The sequence below is a fragment of the Gavialis gangeticus genome, unplaced genomic scaffold (genome assembly GCF_001723915.1).
Source record: "Gavialis gangeticus isolate Ggan-Ray unplaced genomic scaffold, GavGan_comp1, whole genome shotgun sequence".
NCBI lineage: Eukaryota > Metazoa > Chordata > Crocodylia > Gavialidae > Gavialis > Gavialis gangeticus.
In genome coordinates, this window is record NW_017728992.1 from 22,520,352 (window position 1) to 22,541,961 (window position 21,610).

Below are 21,610 nucleotides of genomic sequence, written 5' to 3' on the forward strand. Positions count from 1 at the left end.
TCCGACACACACACCCCACCATACACATGCACCCACACCCCCCTCACTGCCATACACAAACCCCAGCCACCCTCCCTCCACAAACCTGATACCCACACACACCCCACATATCTACACACACACTCACATGCTTCCTCACCCACATACCCACACACCCACAGCCCTCCACAAACCTATACCCACTCCCACAACATACACGAGTAAGACTTCATTTTAAGCTATTGTGCAATCATCTCTATGTACACTACACAAACACATGTAAATCAGGACAAAAATTCTTTTTTGAAATCAAATTAATGAATGCTGTAGATGTTCGCTTTTTAGAATATAATTTGGTATTTTTCTGGTTCCGAGATTGCAAAACCCCTTGATGAAAGGAGCACTTCCGGAGGCAAGGGGAGGGACTTCAGGTGGCAAAGGTCAGGGGTTAGGGGAAGGGATTTCCAGTCACAAGATGGCGACCAGGGGGTGGGGCAACCATTAAGGGGCAGGGCTACCCATGTGGCCCTTAACAGCTTGCCAAAACTCGGTAAGTGGCCTCCACCTGAAATAATTGTCTGCCCCTGTCCTAACGGAACAGTGTGATCTTCTTTGCTGTCTTGTAAATAATAATAAGACATAAGCAATCGGATGTTTTTTTTAAATGTAATTTTCCCACCATGCTCCTTATTTTTCCCTGCCTCAGAGTTGTATGGGGTGCAATGCACAGTGGGCGGGACTGTACAGACAGGTTCCCTTTTGTTAGATTTTAAGATCTTTGTATTGCTTTGCTACCTAGCTTGTGTTGGAGTAACTTCAGTCTGCTCTATGCAGATAAAATAAGCAATTTGCAGTTCTCCAGCATCCCAGGAAGCACTGCTCCCACCTACTCCCAGGTAGAGTAGGGATAGAGCCCAGACATCGTTGTGCCTAGCTACACCCCTGCTCACCATTCCTCTAATGGCAAGTCAGAGCTATACAGGTAAGAAATGGAATTAACCCTTAATGTGTAACTAGTTACAGTATGTTCTAACTTTAACATTCCTTAACCTTCTACAGATGTAGTATGGCTTAAGTATACTGTGTAATTTCACTAATACATCTTCATAGGAAAATAACAATCCTGGTGATCTGAATCCAGTATTTCTAGCATTGTATGTGAGCATAATTTGTTTTAAATAAAACCTACAGAGGTGATGCGTGGCTTCTTACCGTTAGGGACAGCGCCATGCAGACAAACGTGAACTTCTTGATATGTGTTGCTCTTACTGTGCTGTTGGTGTTCACCATTTTATTGCTGGGGTTATTCTAGGTTGACAGAGAAAGATAACAAGCATTAACTTGGCTCCAGACTGCTGTTGAACCAAAGCACCAGGGTCGTAAGTAGGATTTGTCTATGTGCAAGCCTGGGTGGGCTTTTTTTTGTTTTGTTTTTTTTAAATCTATCTTCCAAATAGGGCACTTGCACAAGCTGCAGAATTTTTTCCACATAAACTGACAATCATTGTCTAAATAGGCACTCAAAACTCACTAATCTCCTTAGTTTCCCAAGGAGTAACACATTTCAATATGTAAGAGTGCCAGTAGTTTTTTGTAAAGGATACCTATGTGAATTGGTGACCCTTGTTTAAAGCTTAGAGGACCCTGTCACAGATAGGAAAAATGAGCACGGTCATACTCTGTCATCACAAAGTAGTACAATGCAACCAACCCTTATTCATGACTGATTCAATCAGCCATCCTAAGCAAAGCTCTTTGAACACATGGCTTTGCTAATTCAGTCTGAAGAACAGTAGACAATGAGAATAATTAAATGTTCCATCCTGACCATGGATTCTTTACTCACATAGTAATAGTGTGTGCAACGTATTTTTAAAAAAACCTAACAAACACCTCAAAAATGGAAGGTTACAAATTATGACTTGGCAAAGAATTACAGCCAATTTAAATGAGCTTTCATTCAAGGCATAGCAAATTTGCAGGACTGCACCCCTAGCACAGTGGCTGCAGAATTCTTATTGGATTTCACACTAAGCCATTTGAGAAGTGTGGGTAAGTGCCAAAAGTGATAACAATGCTGCTATGAGATGTTGTACAATATTTACTTAACTTTGATAAAGTTTCAATAGAGAAATATTGAAGTAGCAGTCCCACAGTTGTGACTGCTGGCTAGAGTTGCTAGGAAAGCAGAAACTCAGACCTGTCTGGGGTAAGGGGCAGTGGAGGAGAAGGATGTGGAACAGTTGAGAAGTATGCAATTTCATTAGCCTTTGCACAGATAGACCATGACCTCCATTTTGAAATGTGAAAACTTATGGCACCCAAATTAGTATGTGGTACCTAAATATCTATTTGAACTAAGATATATGGAACCACTTGCCTCCTTTGTACAAAAGCCAATAAGAATCTCAAATGGCTGTGTACCCTATGCTCTGATAACTGGTGGAGCTTGTATCTCTCTACAAGATTTGTCAACATGAGTTTACATTTTGTAAATATAACTCAAGAGAAATAACCCACAAGGTGCATTAAGCAGGCATGAAATAAAAACAGGGCATAAGGACCAGGTGGGGAAGGCAAGGGGCTTTTGCTTCTGCCTTACTGCTACTAACATTCTATCCTTTTCTTCATATAATCAAGCCCTGCTGCAATTTCTTACTTCCTACCTCTTCATTCCTTCCAACCCTGACTCTGCTGAGTTCTTGAAACAGAGCACCACGCAGAAGGAGAGTTAGAAGAGGAGGCCCAGCAAAGGTAGCACCCTTTTCCTTGCCAGAACAGAATAAGTGAATTACCTGAGAAAGTCACTTCATTAACCAAATGTTTTGTGCCCCCCACTCGGCAAATGCTGCAATTCATGGTGCATCTCATAAGTTGGAGTACCAACAACTTCCCTCAGCTTCTACTGCAAAGGAGAGAACCTGATATGTTCTAATTAGTAGAGGTGTATGAAACAGGCTGTATTCGATTCAGATTTGGCCCAAATCGGGACCAGTGATTTGATTAGTTGATTTGGATCATTGTCCCAATATGATTTGGCCAAATCCATATCTGAAGATTCGATACTGATTTGGAGAATAGGCAATTCAGTCATAGACACAGCTTTAAATGTTTTTTCTACATACCTTGAGGTACCAGGTGTGGCTCATGAACACTGCGAAGGTGGGCGGATGGAGGGTCCCACAGGCTTGCGGGGGAGGCCCCCCCCCCGCGTGCTCAGCGACAAACCTGGAAGTGGTCTGGAAATATGTCTGGTCCACTTCCGGGTCCGCCACTGAGTGCACGGCCCTTCCTCCCCAGCTCAGCAATTGGCCGCAGGGGGACCCCGGGTACTCCCAGACCCAGGAAGCATCAGTCACTGAGTGGGGATCCCCCGCACACTCCCCGGCAGGCCCAAAAGTGGACTGAAAGTTCTTCTGGTCCACTTCTGGGTCTGCCGCCGAGCATGCTGGGGACCCCCCCATGCTTCTGTGGGATGCTCCATCTGCCCCAGCAACTCAGCATTCACAAGCCACCTGGTACCTTGAAGTAAGTAGAAAAAACATTTAAAGCTGTGTCTGTGTCCAAATCGTTGAATCTTTCTGAATCGATTCAGACGGTTCTGATTTGATTTGGAGAAATTTAAAGGGTCTCCTGATTCAATTCAGATATTTGGCCACTGAATCGAGCCGAAACTCCGCTAAATCGAATCAGCAACTGAAGCTTTGCACAGCCCTACTAATTAGGTTCTTTCAAGCACTGTAATTATGGTAAAAAGATTGGTTGCTGCACACAAGCCACTTTCATCCTATCATAAAGTCTGAAAATTACAGGTGAGGTGGAAGGAGGATTGTAAATAAGTAGACGTTCTGCTTGGATTTGTTTGAGGAAGCTTAAACTAAAGAAATCATCATTTCTAACAGCTGTGATTAAGGTGAGTGATGTGTGAACAGGGATCAAAGTCTTCACAACAGACCCAAGAAAAATACTGTGCATTTCTGCTGATATTTGTTATACTGCTGCCACACACATTCACAGTCAGAAAGCTGAGAAACTCCTTACTCCTCCTCTATACTCAGTATATTTCATGCCAACTTGTCTTCAAATGTATGCCTAAAACCTCCACTTTGGTTTTACCCTGCTATTAGAACATAGCTGTCTGATGCTCATCTCAACTCAACTGCTTTCTCCCATCATTTTTTTTCTCTCAATACCACCTGCAGGCAGTGGCAGATCATGCTTGCTTTACCCTGAACTGCTGCTTCCAAGGCTAGGAGATAACCTAGCATGAGAGTAAAGGTGTTTTTGTGAGAAGACAAGACATTATTGACAAGGCCTGATTCTATTGTGGTTAATATAACATACTACCTATGAATTGCTGTCTAACTTTGCTAGGAGTAGACTTTGGCCCTGGAAGTAGAGACTCTCTATTCATCATTGTTACTTACAAATGACATTTTACTGAAAAAATTCTGGGCTCTATAAGTAGGCAATCGGGTTCTTCATTTTTTCTTTTAACCCACTCTGGTCTCCAGTTTATTAAAACTACACACCTGTAACTAGGGAATAACATCCAGTTTTTATAGTCCAATCTTTTTTCAGCAGAATGACTTCTAGGAAAACCCAGTTCTATTTCAGAAGGCAAGAAAGTCATATATGCTTATTTACAAGTTACAATAAATTTCCTTTCCATGTTTTTATTAAATGTTCTCTGTATAAGTACCAACCAAATGGGTCTTGTTTATATTTTGCCAACAAACAAATTCAGGGCTATAATATGACCAGTTAGTAGATGGGATTCTGATTGTGAAAATCAGAGAATGTTCTTGTCTAGTGGTGCTCAAACTTCTGCCTCTGTGGGCCAGATGAGTGGCATGAGGACAATTAGCAAGTTGGATCCTGGACAGGGTTGGTTCAGGTGGTTGGTCTGCAGGTGTGATCTGGTTCACCAGTTTGTCTCCACGTATGGCCTGATTTCACCAGCTGGATCCAGCGACATACTGAACCAAACCTGTGCTGGCCCAAACCTACATGCTGCATCTGGTCATGCACTGGTCCCACCCTGCATGTCAAATCCAGCCATGGATGCAGTGACCTAGGATACAGGGCCATGTCGTCCAGCCCATAGGGTTTCCCACAGGTCCAGAAATTTGGCATCAGGGGAGCATTAGTGCTGCTGCCACTGCCAAATTTCTGGACTCATGGGTAGCAGATGACATGGCTTCATAGGCCAGATCTGGCCCATAGGCCAGAGGTTTAGCACCATGGCTCTTGTCCACTGTGTAAACCAAGCGTTGATTAAAGTAATTAGGCAATTACTACTGTTAAGCTGGAGAAAAAGGTGAAGTTTCACCTGCACTGTTTTTGTTTCTCTCTTCAAGTCAATTCCAAGAGCAACTCCAATATCCTTGTCATTTGATGAACCCCAATGAATATCCTTAGTTAGCCAAATCAGTTAGTTTAGTAACATGGTAATAATGTATGGGATGTGCGCCAATCTTAACCTATTAAATAATCTTTGTTACACATTAATAGAAGCACAGTGACTTAACTTGGTCTGCAGATAGACTGCAGCATCAAGGCAGCAGGCTGTTTTTGCAGCTGAAGTGTGGGCATTTCTGCTATGGGCTATTTTGTGAAAATATTCTTCATTAGAGAAATAGCTATATTAAGCACTTAATCTTGGTTTCAGGACAGTAAACAAAGATTAAAAACTTAACCTCAGGAAGTTAAGAGTTCAGGTTAAAATTATAAGTAAAAGAATGCTTGAAATTAGAGAAAGACACAATTAGTGTCAATTAAGAATTTAGGAACTCTCTGTAAGAAAGCTAGAAAGAGATACCATTTTATATTATAAATACCAAAAATAAAAGTAAAGAACAAAAAGTTAGGTCCATCCATGAATTCAACATGGCCTAATCTACACTTCTTTTATTATTTAACAATAGGAATGGCCACAGAGATTACAGGATATCAAAGTCCTTTCCTCTCACACTTTCTTCACTGAAGTTATTCCTAATTTATAGCAGTGTGAAGCAGAGCAAAATCAAGTCTAAAATATCTACAGTGGTGGAATCACATTTCAAAGTATTTACTGCAGTCATATATGCAAGCACTCACCTTGTCAAATGCAGGGTAGACTGCTCTAAGTTCTGTCAACCAGCCATATGGCATATGTCCCACAGGGTATGTAGCTGTCAGAATTGCCACGGCCTATAGCAGGAGAAAAGGGAACATGAAAAGTTCAAATCTTCAGGCAGCTTAGATAAACTAATCTTTTAAACAATTTTAACTTAATGCTTCTATACTCCCTGCCTTCACTCTCATCAAACAAAAGGAAAGTCCTTGCATTAGGAGAAAAACATTTTAGCAGCAGTTATTCTGCAATGCATTGCAAACTCAGGAGCAGTGAAAATATATGACTTAGCTCTCTGGTTTTACTTTTTCACTGGTACTCTGATTCTATTTAGCTCTCTGTTCTGTTATTAACTCATCATTCTTTCAGTGTCTCTTCATTCTTCCCATCTTTCTCATGAATTACTCAATCTATTGAGATTTAAAATACTGTACTGTGTAAGAACCTACCGCTTTTTTATTATAGTTCACAATCTCCATTTGTCTTGATTATTCATAAGTAAAACAATTTAAAACAAAATAATTTAATTGCAAAAGATGAACTGCAGCAATGTAACTGGAGCCCTGCACACTGACTCATTTTGGATGTCAGATTGGCTGTTCTGGGCTACAAGGACCCTAGAGACAAAGAAAATGCTGCTTGTGACTATACTAATCAACTGGAATCAGCCAAAAATAATCACAGATCACTGTTTCCAGCACAAGAAAAAGCTTATTACATAAACTAGGTCCTCAAGTACTCTTAAGTGCAATTTACATAAAGGAAGTAAAAATATTAACATCTCAACAATTTTAAGATTGCTCTGTCCTGCTAATACACATTACTTTTTCGTAAGCAAGAAACCAAGCTACACATCCCCAATCACCCCTCCACCCCACCCCCGGTTTGGAACACTAAAATTGCTTTTCTCTATGAAGGCTGGTTAAGTTGTCCAAAATAGACCTGGGAAGCGCTGGCCTCATTGGGTAGTAAAGATATCTACCCCTTATGTCTTACCCTTTTCAACTGCCATGTTCCTGTTATAGCTGGGAAAGATGGTTTAGGGAGCTTTTTTATTGGCTTCTCCTTTTCTCATCTTTTCTGTTGCCACCTAGCTATGCTTCAACTGAATGCATATGCATGTGTCTTAAGATCCCTAATGGAAGAGAAACATTGGGAGTTTTGGTCTAAAGTACTGCTCTCTTTATATTTTGGTTTGTGAAAAGATTAAGCAAAGGGCTGAGGGGTTAATCCTTCTTTACCTGGACTAATGAAACATCCCCTGGGTACACAAGAAATATGGGACCTGCTCCCTGTCACTATTACAGAAATCACCTTGAATGCACACTTCTCACTAGAAATATCATCAACTTTGGAAGAAAACAACTTTAAAATCTCTTCAAACCCCTTGCCTGCTGTTTAGCTCTCCTGGGTTAGTTTTTCCAGTTATCCAATTATATTTGCCTATTATAAAATAAAACTGTTCCTCCTTCCTTGTTGGATTAAAGACCTAAACAAACGGAGGAAATGGAGCGCAAAGCTAGTCAGTGTTATTTCTTCTAAAAGGTACTGCCAAATGCCTTTCACAAACTGGAAAACTGGGGGGAAATGTTTTTCTTCTCTAATTGTTCAGGCTAAACAACAGAAATAGCATTTTTAGTTACCATTGTTTCACTTGCATAGAATCTGGGTTTTTTTAATTCTTTATTTTACCTTCAGCAGAATTTCTTTTTACATGAAAACTGATTCAGCTGAACAGAATTATGGAAGTATTTCAATTTTAATGGAGCCCAGCAATAACACAGAGCTGCCATAAGCTGTTTTTCTTTCCTTTTAAAACATTGTTCATCACCTTTTATAGGTATAACATTCCCCCTGGGGGAGAGATTAATAGAGAGAGAACTTCAGTCTTTAGTAATATTCCTGGCTCTCTTCCCCTAGATTGGTGAGGTCCTAATGTACAAGCAATGACTCTCATACTTTCCAAAACATGAAATGTGAGCATAAGTATTTGGTGAGAAAACATGCCCATCCAGCCACCCAAGTTGACATTCCCAGTAAGAACAAACAGGAATCAATAACAGCCTGTGGCCTACCAGACTCATAAATGTGCTCACACACTATGCCCTTTCACACAGCCTGTCCTTTCCATTCAAATACTGAAAGGGGCTGGCAGCAAAATGAAAAGAAATTTGAAAACCTGTCATATACAAGGCTGTTACAAGCCATTCCCCTTTCAGAATCAATACTTTCTTAAACCAGAATCAGAACTCAGGTGTGACAATGGTGCTTAAACGACTTTTCCTTTAAGCCTTTGCCCAACTATCTACCAGTTTTACATTTACATTTGCAGTCATGGTCATAGTAAAGAAATGCAAAAAGATGCACTTGTGAAATGGCAATGTGTTATAGCTAACGTAAGTGCAGAAAGCAAAAATAGAATCAGAAAACTAATGTTGGCACATTTTTCCCATGTACCAGGAACAGTAAAAATGCAGGAACCCATAGGTCCCTAACCTGAACATCTTATCATATTACATTCCATTCCTCCAATCACTTACATACATGCAGCCAGTGGAATTTTTCAGGTGTGCAACAGTGCCAAATTAATATTGCTCAGAGCAAGTGTTATATATAAACTTTATACTCCTCACTTTTCAAGTGGGCCTTTTTTTTTTAGTTTCCTGGGATTTTCTCCTATTCACCTAAGAGGCTAATCTTCCTCTTCCTGAAATCAGTGGTTGAATTCCACTGACTTACACTGGAGAAAGTGCAGAGGTCAGTGCTATTAATTACAAAACACAGATGCCTCTATATATCCTGTCCTACTGATCCATGAACACTTAAAAAAGTGAGAACTTAACAGAGGCACATAGACTGCACTTGCTCCTAAACTGTCCAAGCAGGACACATTTGGGATGGGACCCTCACCTCACCGAGTTTAGAAAGTGCTTGTATAACTATTGGGATTGGCAAGGAGGAATTTGCCAATTCAGGGGAAACAACCTGAGCACTTACTCCCCAGCCCAATGTCAGATTCTCTCCTGCCTTATCCTTGTGTTTGGGCACTCACAGCTGTGCAAAATGTTAATATATCATCATGGTAATAATTCATGTTGCTTTACACAGCTATGAGTCAAAACTGAGGAGAATGATGTTCCAAACCTCAATCCTAAAGGCTTTGGAGGTCCTAATGTCCATCTCTGTACTTGGGATCTTTGAAGCAAGAGATCCAATGGGAAATTCTGATCAGCTTTCAGGGGTCTGGTACTGGAGAGCTAACCAAGGAAGATTAGGAAGGAAGAACTGCTAAGATTAAACACCTCTGTTGGAGGTTAGCACTGTAGGCATAGGCTTAAAACTGCTTTCCTTGCTCTAATGGATGAGAACCTAAACACACTGGCAGATACCATATGTAGAAGTGGGACTGGGCACACTACTTCCTTTAACAAATATAAGTGATGATGAATTCTTCTGGTGAAATGCAATACCACTGTAAAGGACTCTTGTATGGAGTGGTGTCACATTCATCAGCGATTGTCATACCTCTGTGGCTGCAGAGCTGCCACCCAAGTCTCGAGAGACAAAAAGGTTGACAATAGGCCTGCTGATTCGCTGAGTTGCCAAAATTAATGCCAAAGGCCACCAGAAACTCAGCATCTTCCTTATTGTAGCCTCTCCCTGCAGCAGAAAAGAAACAAAGTCCCTTTTGAAACAAACAAAACAGATCCAAAAGCACAGCTCTAAAGCATTCTCCCACCCAGCAGTCAGTTCACCACATTCCAAAGTTCTCAGCAGTAAGAGCCTGAAACAGGAATGCCACATAAAATTACAATCTCCCATGTTAGCAATAGAGCTGAAGGCAGCTGTGCATTCTTAATAGCCCTATTAAACCTGAATAATTAATCAATGCATAATTTGTCCTGGCAACCGATTATAAAGATATTGATCCATAGTGGGGGGGAAATTTGTGAATTAAAGCAAGATAAAGAGAAACCGTCCTTGAACAGTCCTCTCAGAACATCAGTTTCCAAAGCCATCCTTGTAGTACTGCTGCACCGATCCTCTTGCATAATAATATAAGATTAGAAGAGATGTTTTCAGTACAGAAGTACTGATAAGTATGACTAGACAGTATACCAGTGTGGAGGGTGGCGTGACATGCACTGTATTTGTAGAAGTTAGTATCATGCACCTTGGTGTGTGTCAAGTGTTATGTGCTTTCTAGGGAACAGAGAGGGTCAGGTCATCATAAATACTAGGCTGATATTGTGATTGTTCTACATGTAGAAACAGGCACTCAGACATACCCCCATCTCAGGTCCACTTCTGTCGGGAATAATATCATGTATATTCCTGTAGTAACCCAGGCAGAGGGTGGTACATCGGACAAGTGCTCCCATGTACAGGGACAGGATTGGGATGAGGAGAGGCTCTCTGCATTCCAAGTGACTGTGGAGCAAAATGGCTACAAAAACAACCTGAAAAAGATAAACAAGAGGAGGAAAAACCTGACTTGTTACTGTGTATTTTTTTTCAAAAGACCCACACTTTTCCCAGCTGATTCAAAGCCAGTTCACATTGAACAGCATAGCACTAGTTCAGAGCACTTTGACTATGCTGGAGTAATGCCTAGGAGCCTTCATCAGAGGTCTGCCTTCTTTATTTCGTTCACCCCTTTGTGCTAGGTACTACAGAAATGAACAAGATCTTGTGCCATGTTACAGACGTGAAAATCCTAATAATGGGGTGTGGTGTGGAACCAGTAATCATACAAAGCAGCATAATTACATATATTTGGTTGTGCAGGTGACACAAATAATTCCACACACTGATAGCTGGTGAGCTTTGAAGGTCAATTTCTGACCTGTCTCTTTATGAAAGGACACAACACTGACTTCTCTGACACACACCATCTATTTTTGGTGCTTCACTTGGTTATTAAGGGTAGAGCATCCCATTTCCTTCTACCAGTCCCCTTTCTTCAAGCAAGATAGTTGCATTTTCTCCTGAACTACGAGGGCACTCAAGTAAAGCTAAATGAAACTGTTAACACTAAGGCTAGGGACAGACATTACACATGAACTGGTTTAAGTGATCAGAAACTGGTTTAAACCTGTAACAAAACAGATGTTCATTGCACATAAACCAGTTTCAAAATGACTGAAACCAGTCTGAGATCAGCCTGGTTGAATATAGTATCAGATTTAACTGATTTGGCTCAAACCAGTTTATGCAATGTCTGTCCCAGTTCCCTTGCTGGTTTAAGATAAGCCAGAGACCCCCAGCATCCCAGCATGTTCTCTGGGCTGAGCTCTCTGCTCCAGCCCAGCCAGGCTGGCTCCTCCCCTTTGCTCCCCACCCAGAACAGGGACAGGCAGGGGTCTGGCCAGGGAGGGGTTTAATTCCCCCTCCATCTCACTGGCAGAGACCCGAGACAGGTCTGTCAGGCGCTCCCCCCTAGCTGCTGCAGCAATGGGCACCATGGCCCCTGAGGCAGAGGGGAGCAGGGAAGAGAGTTAGTCTTCCCTCTACCAACCTGGGTCTGCCCACTCTCACTGCTGCGCTCCCTTCCCTCTCCCAGGGGCCCTGCCTAGCTGTGCCCCCACCCCAGAAAGGGGCTTGTTCCCTCACATTATGATTAGGGCTGCTGCAGCGGGAAGGGATAGGGCCCTTGTTGGGGGCAGCAGCCCTTATCATAATGTGGGGGAAACAAGCTCCTTTCTGGCAGGGGCACTGCGCTGTGGGGCCATCAGAGCTGCAGCAGCACTGGGGTCCAGAGTGGGCCAGAGCCCTGCAAGGCCCCCACAGCATTGCCACACTCCCCAGCAGCTCTGCTAGCCCCCACCGGGAAGGGGCTTGCACTCTGGAAAACGGTGATGGGCTGCTGCCTGATCACTGTCACTCACTCACCGTTCCAGCTGCTGGGTGGGGGTGGAAGAGGCCTATTCAGCCACTGGCTCCGACCACAGGCCAAGCGGCAGCTGTGGCCATGTTGGGCAGACCCCAATGCAGTGCCAGCAGCCAGCGGCCAAGCCTGGAGCAGCCACCAGTACTGAAGCAGGGTCTGCCCACCCTGGCTCCAGCTGCTGCTCTGTGCTCTGGGCCAGCATCCAAATAAGCCTCCTTCTGCCGGGATGGGGCTGGCCTGAACATAGAGTGGCGGCCAGGCTGGGCAGACCCCTCTGCAATGCTGGTGGCCTTTCTGTGCTTGAGGCAAGCCCCCTCCAGGCAGCAAGAGGCTTATTCAGACACTGATCGCTGGCTTCAAATCGGGGTCTGCCTGGCCTAGCTGCGGCCACCGCTGGCCCTGTGGTCAGGGCCAGTGGCTGAATAAGCCTCCTCCTGCCCGGAGTGGGCTTGCCCCAAGCACAGACCAAGTGATAGGGGTTGGACCCCACCCCTGCCCAGCAGCTGGAGCAGTGAGTGGTGAGTGAGTGACAGTGATGGGCAGCAACTCATCACTACTTCCCATCACACAGGGGCCACTCTGTGAGGCTAGCAGAGCTGCTGGGGAGCATGGCAGCACTGCAGAGGGCTTGCAGGACTCTCGTCCATTTTGGACCCCGGTCATGCCACAGCTCTACCGACCCCGCAGCGCAGTGCCCCTGCTGGGAAGGGGCTCACTCTCCCACATTATGACAGGGGCTGCTGCCCCCATCAAGGGCCCTGCCCCCTCCGGCTACAGCAGCAGGGCGGGGGCACAGCCAGGCAGGATCCCTGGGAGAGGGAATGGAGCACAGCAGTGAGGGTGGGAAGACCCAGCTCAGTAGAGGGAAAACTAACTCTCCTCCCTTCCCCCCTCTGCTGCAGGGGCCATGGTGCCCGCTGCTGCAGCAACGAGGAGGGAGCTCCTGACAGACCCGTCTTGGGTCCCTGCCAGTGGGATAGAGAGAGGGAATTAAACACCTCCCTGGCCAGCTCAGCCCAGACTGGCAACGTTTCCTCCCACAGTTTCCCTGCAGCTGAGGGCCTGCTCTAGTGCCCCCCAGCACTGTTACAAACCAGTTTAGCATAGGCAGGTTAGAATAACCTTTAAAGGTTGAATCAATTCAGGGTCTGGCTTTTTGAACATCTGTCCCTAGTCCTAAACTCAGAAACATTTAAGATTACTATCTTAATCACTCAAGGAACTTGAGGAACTTAAGTCCAAAGAACTTAAAAAAAAAAAAAAGTTGATTTTTTTTTCCACACCATTCTTAACACTTCCACGTTTAAAATACCAGCTGAGATCATACAATTTAAATTCCAGATGTCTCTGATGGAGAACAATGGGTAATACAGCTACATTTGGTTCTGCCTAAAAATGACTCTATTCAGAGGGGCTGGAATGAAAATGAGTTCTGAGTAAGCAAATGGTTGTATGTTTTCGTACAAATTTATCTTTTAAGGGCAGGTTCTCCCTTTTGCTGGATATATTTTACATATTGCTCTAAAAAGAAATTGTATCTGCAGATGTTTATGAGGTTGGGTGTGCTGTTTTTGTGAGGAATGCAAGACAGCTGGTTTAGGCCACCATTAGGAAAATGATTTTTTTCAGTAAGGTTAAATAAGCAGTTACAGAAACTATGTATCCAAAGCTGTCAAATTTTTACAAAGGGGCTACAGGTAACTAAGCTGTATTAAAGGCGTTAACTAGTGCTGATGCTCCCTTTGCATATGTTATCTGATGGGGAGAGGTCTATGTGGCTCAGCTTTTGTCCTTCTTTAGATGTTCTTGAACTCTCAGTTCTCCACTGTGGAATGAAGATTGGATGTTGTGGGCTTCACCCTCCATAGATTACAGCTGGTGTAGTCACTTGCAGTTTCATATATTTCATAGATTTTGGGGGTTGGAAGGGACCTCAGTAGATCATTGAGTCTGACCCCCTGCTCTAGGTGCTTGTCTAGTCTCCTCTTAAAGACCTCCAAGGTAGGGGAGAGCACCACCTCCCCTGGAAGCCCATTCCAGATTTTGGCAACCCTCACTGTAAAGAATTTTTTCCTAATGTCTAATCTAAGTCTGCTCTCCATCAGTTTTTGGCCGTTTTTCCTAGTAACCCCAAGGGGTGCCCAGGTAAACAGAGTATCCTATATTCCTTGCTGCCCTCCCCGCTGATAAATTTGTAGGTGGCCACAAGATCCGTCTCAGCCTTCTTCTGCAGAGGCTGTAGAGAGTCAGGTTCCTCAGTCTCTCCTCGCCGGATCTTACCTGTAGGCCCTTAACCATACCAGTATCCCTCCTCTGGACCCTCTCAAGGTTATCTACATCCCTCTTGAAGTGCAGTGCCCAGAACTGGATGCAGTACTCCAGCTGCGGTCTTACCAATACTGCATAAAGGGGAAGTATCACCTCCTTAGACCTGCTTGTGATGCACCTTCTAATGCATGAAAGTGCGGTTGGCTTTACTTATCACTTTGTCAAATTGACAACTCAGTTGTGCACAGTACACACGTAGCTCTGCCAAATCAAAATGGTAGTGTTCTAACTTCTTCATTCAGATATAAGTGACTAAACAAGATAGAAAACAAGGGGAAATGAAGCCTCAAAATCCTCGTTCTGGTTTCATGCCATGAATGCCAGGCCAATAACTTCAAGGATCATTCAAAATGAGAGCTGGGTCAAGCCCACTGAATCAATTTCCACGGTATTGAGTTAATTTGCTATAATTATTAAGAGGTATTCAATTGCAGAGATTTCAATCCACATGGGTAAAGGGAAAAAATACATTTGTATCATAGTTTTACAGGTTACCAAACCTGGTTCACGACTTGCTTCCATTTAACAATGAGAGAGTTAAGTGAAAGATACTGAGCAAAAAGTTTCTGATTTTTAATTTTCATTGCCTTTTTACTAGTCACATGCTCACTCACTCTTTTCCCTTCATGGACAAGATGATAATTGGCTTACATTACAGAGGTGCTGCAAAGCTAAACTATTAACATGTTTAGTGCTTAAAAGCAAGAACTGCTGTATCACTACTAACATGAACACAATGTTGGATATTGAATATAGGTTTAAAGGACATTTCTTTGAGGAAATGCCTAGTATAATCCAGAGTGAAGAGAACCTGGTTTTGATACTTCTTGGCTTTGAATTTAAGGAATTTAGCATCCTTTAAAAAAATACATAAAAGCACCACAGTGCGTGTGGCGGGTGCAGAGATCCCACCTCAGGAACACAGCTGGGTGTTCGTATCCCTCCGCTATTTCCACCACGTGAGGCGGGCCAGTAGGGGGTGCTCCTGCGTCGAGCCACCCACCTCCCTTTGCCCGACCACCTTCCAGGCGCTGAATGCCTCCCTAGGGGCCCCTTATGTCCGGCTGACCCCTCTCCCTGAGCACACTTGCTAGTCTGGGGGTAACGTGCCGCCACCACCCCAAGAATGGACTGTCTTGCGGCCCTGTGTCCTTGGGGTAACACAGGCCTAAGGTCCCACGGGTACTCGACCCAATACAGGCACTTGGGGTACTTCCCCAAGTCCGGGGGCAAAAAGGTATAGTCTCCCTTAGTCCACAGACCTAAGGGGTCTCTTAGGCATAATTTAGACCCACCCCTCAATAAGTCTCCCACACCAGTCAAAAAGGAGAACTTTATTGATTACAGGGGGTAGGGCAAACTAGGGTACAGGATAGAGCAATATCTAGAAATCCTAAAGAGCAAACAGTCTGGCTGTGGTAGCCTTTTGATTACGCATCTGTGATACTTCCAGCTAAATATCTAATCAGATTGAGTAGCTTACTCACAAGCATCTTCCAAAGGCAGGTGAAGTTTCCCTTTGGAGGCAGGCGGTTCCTAGCTCGTGAGTTTGGGGGGAGAGAGCCAGTTTCAGATGTTAAGGCTTCTCTGTCCCCTGCCTGGCTGCTGCGTCACCTCATGGCCGGAGAGACCGCCTCCTTCCCCATCCTAACTTATATAGCCCCTGTGACCTCATTCACCTGGGCCAGCAGAGGTCAGCCCCAGTTGGCTGTCAGCCAACCAATCTGAAATGCATCACCTGTTACCGGGCAGATTCCAGCTCCCCAGGTAGAAACCCCTTACCCAGGTAAGTGATGCAAGTCACGTAAGCAGAGGGAGCAGGTTTCCCCCTCCCTCAGGAATGCAGCCAGCTCCAGTTCCCTAAAGAGACAGGCTGAGGGTGTGGTCCCCTGTGTGCTGGGCCCATCCTAACTGAATGGTCACAGCACAGAGATTTAAATCACAGTGTCACAGGGCAGAGATTTTTGGGGAGAAACCAAGGTGGCTTTCTGCCACAGTGGGTAGGACACAAGGTATATTTTGGCTGTAGTTTTGAGCATGTGATTTTTTGGGCCCGTAGCAAACAAGGTTCCCTCTAAGCTGCACGCGTGCACGGCCACGCACAATTAAAAATCTTGCTGTGCAGTAACTTTTTAATGCTGCGCACCCACCTGGACAGAAGCTGGGCTGCGGCTTCCCAGAGAAAAGCTGGGAAGAGCCTCCCGTCCAGTTCTAACAACCGATTGTGTCCAGCATATGGCTGCCCCACAGCACTCCATTGCACTGTTCTGGGCAGCAGTTAGCATGGAGAAGGGTGGTGGGAAGGGTCCACAGTGCTTCACATGGGGCTGAACCCTGCCCACTCCCACCTGGACACTTACTGCAGGACACTTACCGGTGGACTGCGCCGAAAGGGGGAGGTGGGCCTGAAGCGGCGCGCTCACAGACCAAAGCGGCACGCTCACAGATCGCTACTTCTTAGAGGGAACATTGGAGCAAGAACATTGCTAAGTTATGTAGGCACTTGTAAAATTGCTTATGCTATGCACTGTGTCCTAAGTTTCTCCTGGTTAGTTGATGTGTACAACTGAGGGATAAAGCACTGGCTGCTCTCTCTGTAGTACCTTCAAGTCCCATTCAGTAGTTCAGCCCTATTTTATGAAGGAAGAGATAACCACCCTGTTCTCCCACTCCCAAAAGAAAGTTACAATCTCCATATTAGGACAAAGGTACCTTACCTAGGAATGGTGGGCAGCCATTTTCAGCTATGTATATGGTTGGACTCTCAGTTGCTAGAGAGCTGTATAAAACCTACCTGCAGCAGGTAATTCATGGCATTAACTCAAACACCCCTGGTTCTTTAATCCTGGGGTTGCTTTGGTACTGACCTAATCTTACCAGCTGAGAACAGCCTTTATAATTACTACTAAGGAGCCTCTATACAAATTGTTCAAGTACAGCATGCTCCACTTTGTCACCTCCACCCCTGAGAGTGGAGGAAGGATCTTGTCATGGCTGAGGAACTGTTAATTCCCTCTTGCAGCAATGATACATTTGCTTTGGATTATCAGCAAAAGTCATGGCATGGGAAAACATCTTAGTCCATAGTGCAACAGGGACAACTATGGCCAAGATGAGCCATTACCTGAGCTATGACATCTGAGATGGAGGCACATCCCACCAAGAAACTGTACTTGTGTTTCAAGAGAATGCCAGCATGGGTCCAAGCCTGCCAAAGACAGAACAGACAGTTTTGAAAATTACTAACATGGATAATATTAACTCTAGTTTCCAGGGCTCTATTTTTCTTCTGTAAAACTTTATTCAAACATTTAATGATGTACTTTCTTGCAGAGTCAGCATGCATGCATCTAGGCAAATCTAGTCCAATAATACAGAGGGAACATACTGTCACTTCTAATTCCTTTTTTCTGGGGCTGGGTAGAATGAACAGTTTAAGTAATTATACAGTGGTTGCTGAGCAAAGGAGCCAGTAATGAGAAGCTGCATTTCTTCATGTCTGGGATGCTGTGAAGCCACATTAGAGTTCTAACTGCCAAGGGTGGGGGCTCTGTTCACCAGTTTTTAGCACATAAGAAATATAGCTCTGATTTCATTCCCCTATTGGGTATAATGAATCTTGCCTTGAAAAATATGTTTATTGATGCTGCTACTTCTTATAGTTGGTTGTTGGTTATTGGTTCTAGTGGAGAAAGCAGATGGGGGCAGAGGTACATCAACAGTGGTGAGGCCTCCTATTATTTCATATGATGGTAGAGCAATTACTTAGAGGTGCAAGTTCTTCTTAAGTCAGACTCCAAATACCTGTCAAGTAACTGGGTCCTATAAGCAGAGGTCAGCACAGAAAGAAGAAATGTGAGTTAAAACTTAATTCTGAGCCATATACTCACCATGGCATCCATAAAAGGGAAGGCAGCAAGATAAAGGAAGGCCCTTCGCGTTTTACTTCCCACAGATTCATCCACATGGTGCAACTTGTTAATAATGTAATACCCCAAATCACTATATGCTGTAGAGACACAAGAATAAAAGAACCAACCACCTTAGTATTGAAGCTTACATGGAGATTCTAGGTGAGATTTTTCAATTGCACCTGGAGGAGGCAGATGCCAGACTCAGTTAGGCATTCCTGGAAATCCACCACTCTTCTTGATCAGTTGTTGCCAGTTGTTGAAATAACAGAATTTTAAGACCATGTTGTATTTTGTGGATAGATATTAGACAATAAGTATCAATGTGCTAAAAGGTCTATAAAACATTCATTCTCACTGAACACTGATATTACCTGTAAAACATATACAAAGCAGTAAAACTGCTAAGGAAAACTGATAAGGTATGCAATAAATTGTATTTAATATGCTCCTCTGATTGCTTCCCATCTACCTTTACAATTAATCACCTTTCATGGGACTAATTTCTATTCATTAATATCTCTGGGCAACTTCAAATGGCTGTTTCTTCTATTTCACGTTTTAAGGTTGATATCTCAAACATCAGAAATAGCCTTTGTACTACTGGAAAGCTTATTCCAATAATTTTCATTTGGGCATTTTCTGTCCTTTTTCATCCTGTGGTATTTATTTTTAAAGGTAACTGAAATAACTTTTAATGCTAAATTTTAGACTGCTCTAAAATGTGACAAGTTTCTTTTCGCAGAAGTGTGGTATAGTTGGAGTTTCAATACAATGGCAGATGGAAAGAAATACAAATCCAATCATTTTTAAATATACATTATAAACAATGTATAGAATACAACACTTACAATCACTTCAATATAATACTGATCAGGCTGTTAAAATCAAAAGCCAAATTATTAAATTCAGAAAGGCCAGATTAATCATGCAAAATCAACTGTGATTCAGCCCTCATATATAACCATTATGATGTGGCCTTCAACTGCATGATGATCACGTACTGGTACTAGTTAATTTTTGGCATTTAAAAAAAAATTACTTTGTACAAGCTTTAGTGTACTTAAGAATACAGATAGCAGATACCAAACTGCATTTCATATGCTTCATATATCATTTTACATAATCAGATTAACAGAGGTTATTACTATACTATTAGTGGTTCCACCCAATATTTTCTAGCCTAAGCCAACCCTCACAATGGAATTAGATGGTTACTCAAGAAGGTTAAAGATATTTGCTTAAACAACAACCCCCGTCTTTCTGTTTTTTAAAAAATTAACTCGTTACCAGGGATCCTGGTTTTTCCTGATAAAAAAAAATCACAAATTCAGTGATTAAAAAATCCAAAACCCGCAGTAAAAATTTAAGGCTCCCCACAGGCCCCCCCTGGCCCTGCTAGTGCCCCTTACTCCCCCCACAACAGCCCCCCAGCCCCACACATGCAGGCACAGGCAGACACACAGACATACACATGCACCCCAGCAGGTAGGTGTGTGTGGTGGGACGGGGGGAAAGGAAGGGGTTGGGGGGGCAGATTGAGAATGGGGTAAGAGTGCATCTCTGTGCCTACTCCCAGGATAGGGGGGGTGAGGGCAGCAGTGCCCCTCTGCGGGCCACATACATGCCACCCGGCCAGAGAAGGAGGAAGCTCGTACGTGGTGGCTGCCACCACACCACCGCCACTGGGGGCAAAGCTGGCTGGAGGCTGAGGGAGCAAGGATGTGTTGTGGGAAAACATGCAGTGCCTGCTGGCCAGCAGGCGCTCCCGGTGGGGCTTTCCCCAACAACTTCCCCTCCCTCAGCTCGGGTAGCCAGACAGCGTGGGGGGGAGTGAAGAGCGCAACCCGGGGCACGGCAGCAGAGGGGCAAGGGGCACTACCAGCCCCACACAACACACTGCCCCCCACCTCAGCTCACTCTGTGTCCAATCCCAGGAGCAGGGTTGGGGGGGCGAGGGCAGCAGTGCCCTTCTGCGGGACTCACATGTACTGCCTGGCTGGTGGGGAGGGGAGGATGCATGCAGCAGCTACCATCACCACCACTGCACTGCCGCCACTGCACCATGCACCACTTGCCTGTGGCCAGTGTTGGGAAAGCTGCATGGGATGTGGTGGTGTGGTGGCAGTCACCGGGGACGAGCCCCTGCCCGGCCCCCGGCTGGGCAGGCATGTGCAGCTCACAGAGGGGCACCGCTGCCCTCACCCCCCTGGCCCTGCTCCAGGCAAGCAGCACGGGGCACAGCGGTAGCAGTGCAATGGTGATGGCATGCAGGGCTGTCACCACCACCACGCTGCCACTGCCACTGGCGGCCACCACCACACCACTTTCAGCAGCTGCCCCCACACCGCACCTCCGCTCACATGCGGTAACAGCTGCCAGCACCACTACACTGCCACTGCCGTGCCCTGTGCTGCTTCCCCAGAGCAGGGGTGAGGGCAGCAGTGCCCCTCTGCAGGCTTCACATGCCTGCTTGGCCAGGGGTGGGGGCTCACATGCGGTAGCCACCACCACACCACCATGCCCTGCATCCTGCACGGCTTTCCTGCTACTGGCCACAGGCAAAGGTGCGAGGTGTGGCAGCAGTGGTGCAGTGGTGGCAGTGGCTGCCATGTGCGACCTCCCCCTCCCCCCAAACCAGGCAACATGAGTGTGGCCTGCAGAGGGGAACTGCTACCCTTGCCCCCCTGGCTCTGCTCCTGGGATCAGGCACAGAATGAGCTGAGGTGGGGGGCTGGCAGTGCCCCTCACCCCTCCGCTGCCACGCCCTGGGGCGCACTCTGTTCTCCCCCCCTCCCCACCTGCTCACCCTCCTGCCCAAGCTAAGGGAGGGGAAAGTGTTGGGGAAAGCCCCACCGGGAGCCACACTTGTAGTGGTGACCAACGTTTTGGCCCTGTAGGCCAGATATGCAGTGGTAGGACAGGGCCCTGACCTTGCTAGCCTTAATCTCCCACTGCTTATCTGGCCCATGGGCCCAGACCCAGTCCTGCCACACGGGCCGATGCAGCTGAACCTGATTGTGCAATGTGGGGCTGGTGCAGTTGGTGCCTGATTCTGCCATGCAGTGCTTGCAAATTTGGTGATGGGGGAGCAGTGCTAGTGTTAACTGCCACCCTTCCCCTATTACCCTGGGTGGTGTAGGGGAGGCTGGGGCCAGCATTGGGCTGGCCCCACAGCCTTACCTGGGGTCCTTCTGGGGCTACAGCAGTAGCAATCCTGCTGCTTGGAGCTTGGCCAGTAGCTGGAGTGTAGGTCTGGCCAGCCAGACTCTGGGTTTGAGTAGCACACACTGCCCTCAGGTGTGCTGCTCTGCTTTTTTTGCACAGGTTTTTCTGACCACTGGATATCCGGGAGTCAATCCCCCCCCCCCCCCCCCCCCCCCCCCC

At 45.3% G+C, this 21,610-nt stretch overlaps 1 protein-coding gene across 1 annotated transcript in view; it reads right to left on the reverse strand.

Moving 5' to 3' along the window:
* The window catches only part of ANKH (ANKH inorganic pyrophosphate transport regulator), a 196,189-nt gene that overhangs the window by 37,381 nt on the left and 137,198 nt on the right, over positions 1-21,610 (reverse strand). The window contains exons 3-8 of the mRNA XM_019521304.1: positions 18,203-18,321; positions 17,437-17,520; positions 10,384-10,554; positions 9,620-9,754; positions 6,079-6,171; positions 1,192-1,287 (exon numbers count right to left, since the gene is read on the reverse strand). Of these exons, the coding sequence (XP_019376849.1) occupies positions 1,192-1,287; positions 6,079-6,171; positions 9,620-9,754; positions 10,384-10,554; positions 17,437-17,520; positions 18,203-18,321 (698 nt within the window). The remainder of the gene's footprint in view (positions 1-1,191; positions 1,288-6,078; positions 6,172-9,619; positions 9,755-10,383; positions 10,555-17,436; positions 17,521-18,202; positions 18,322-21,610) is intronic.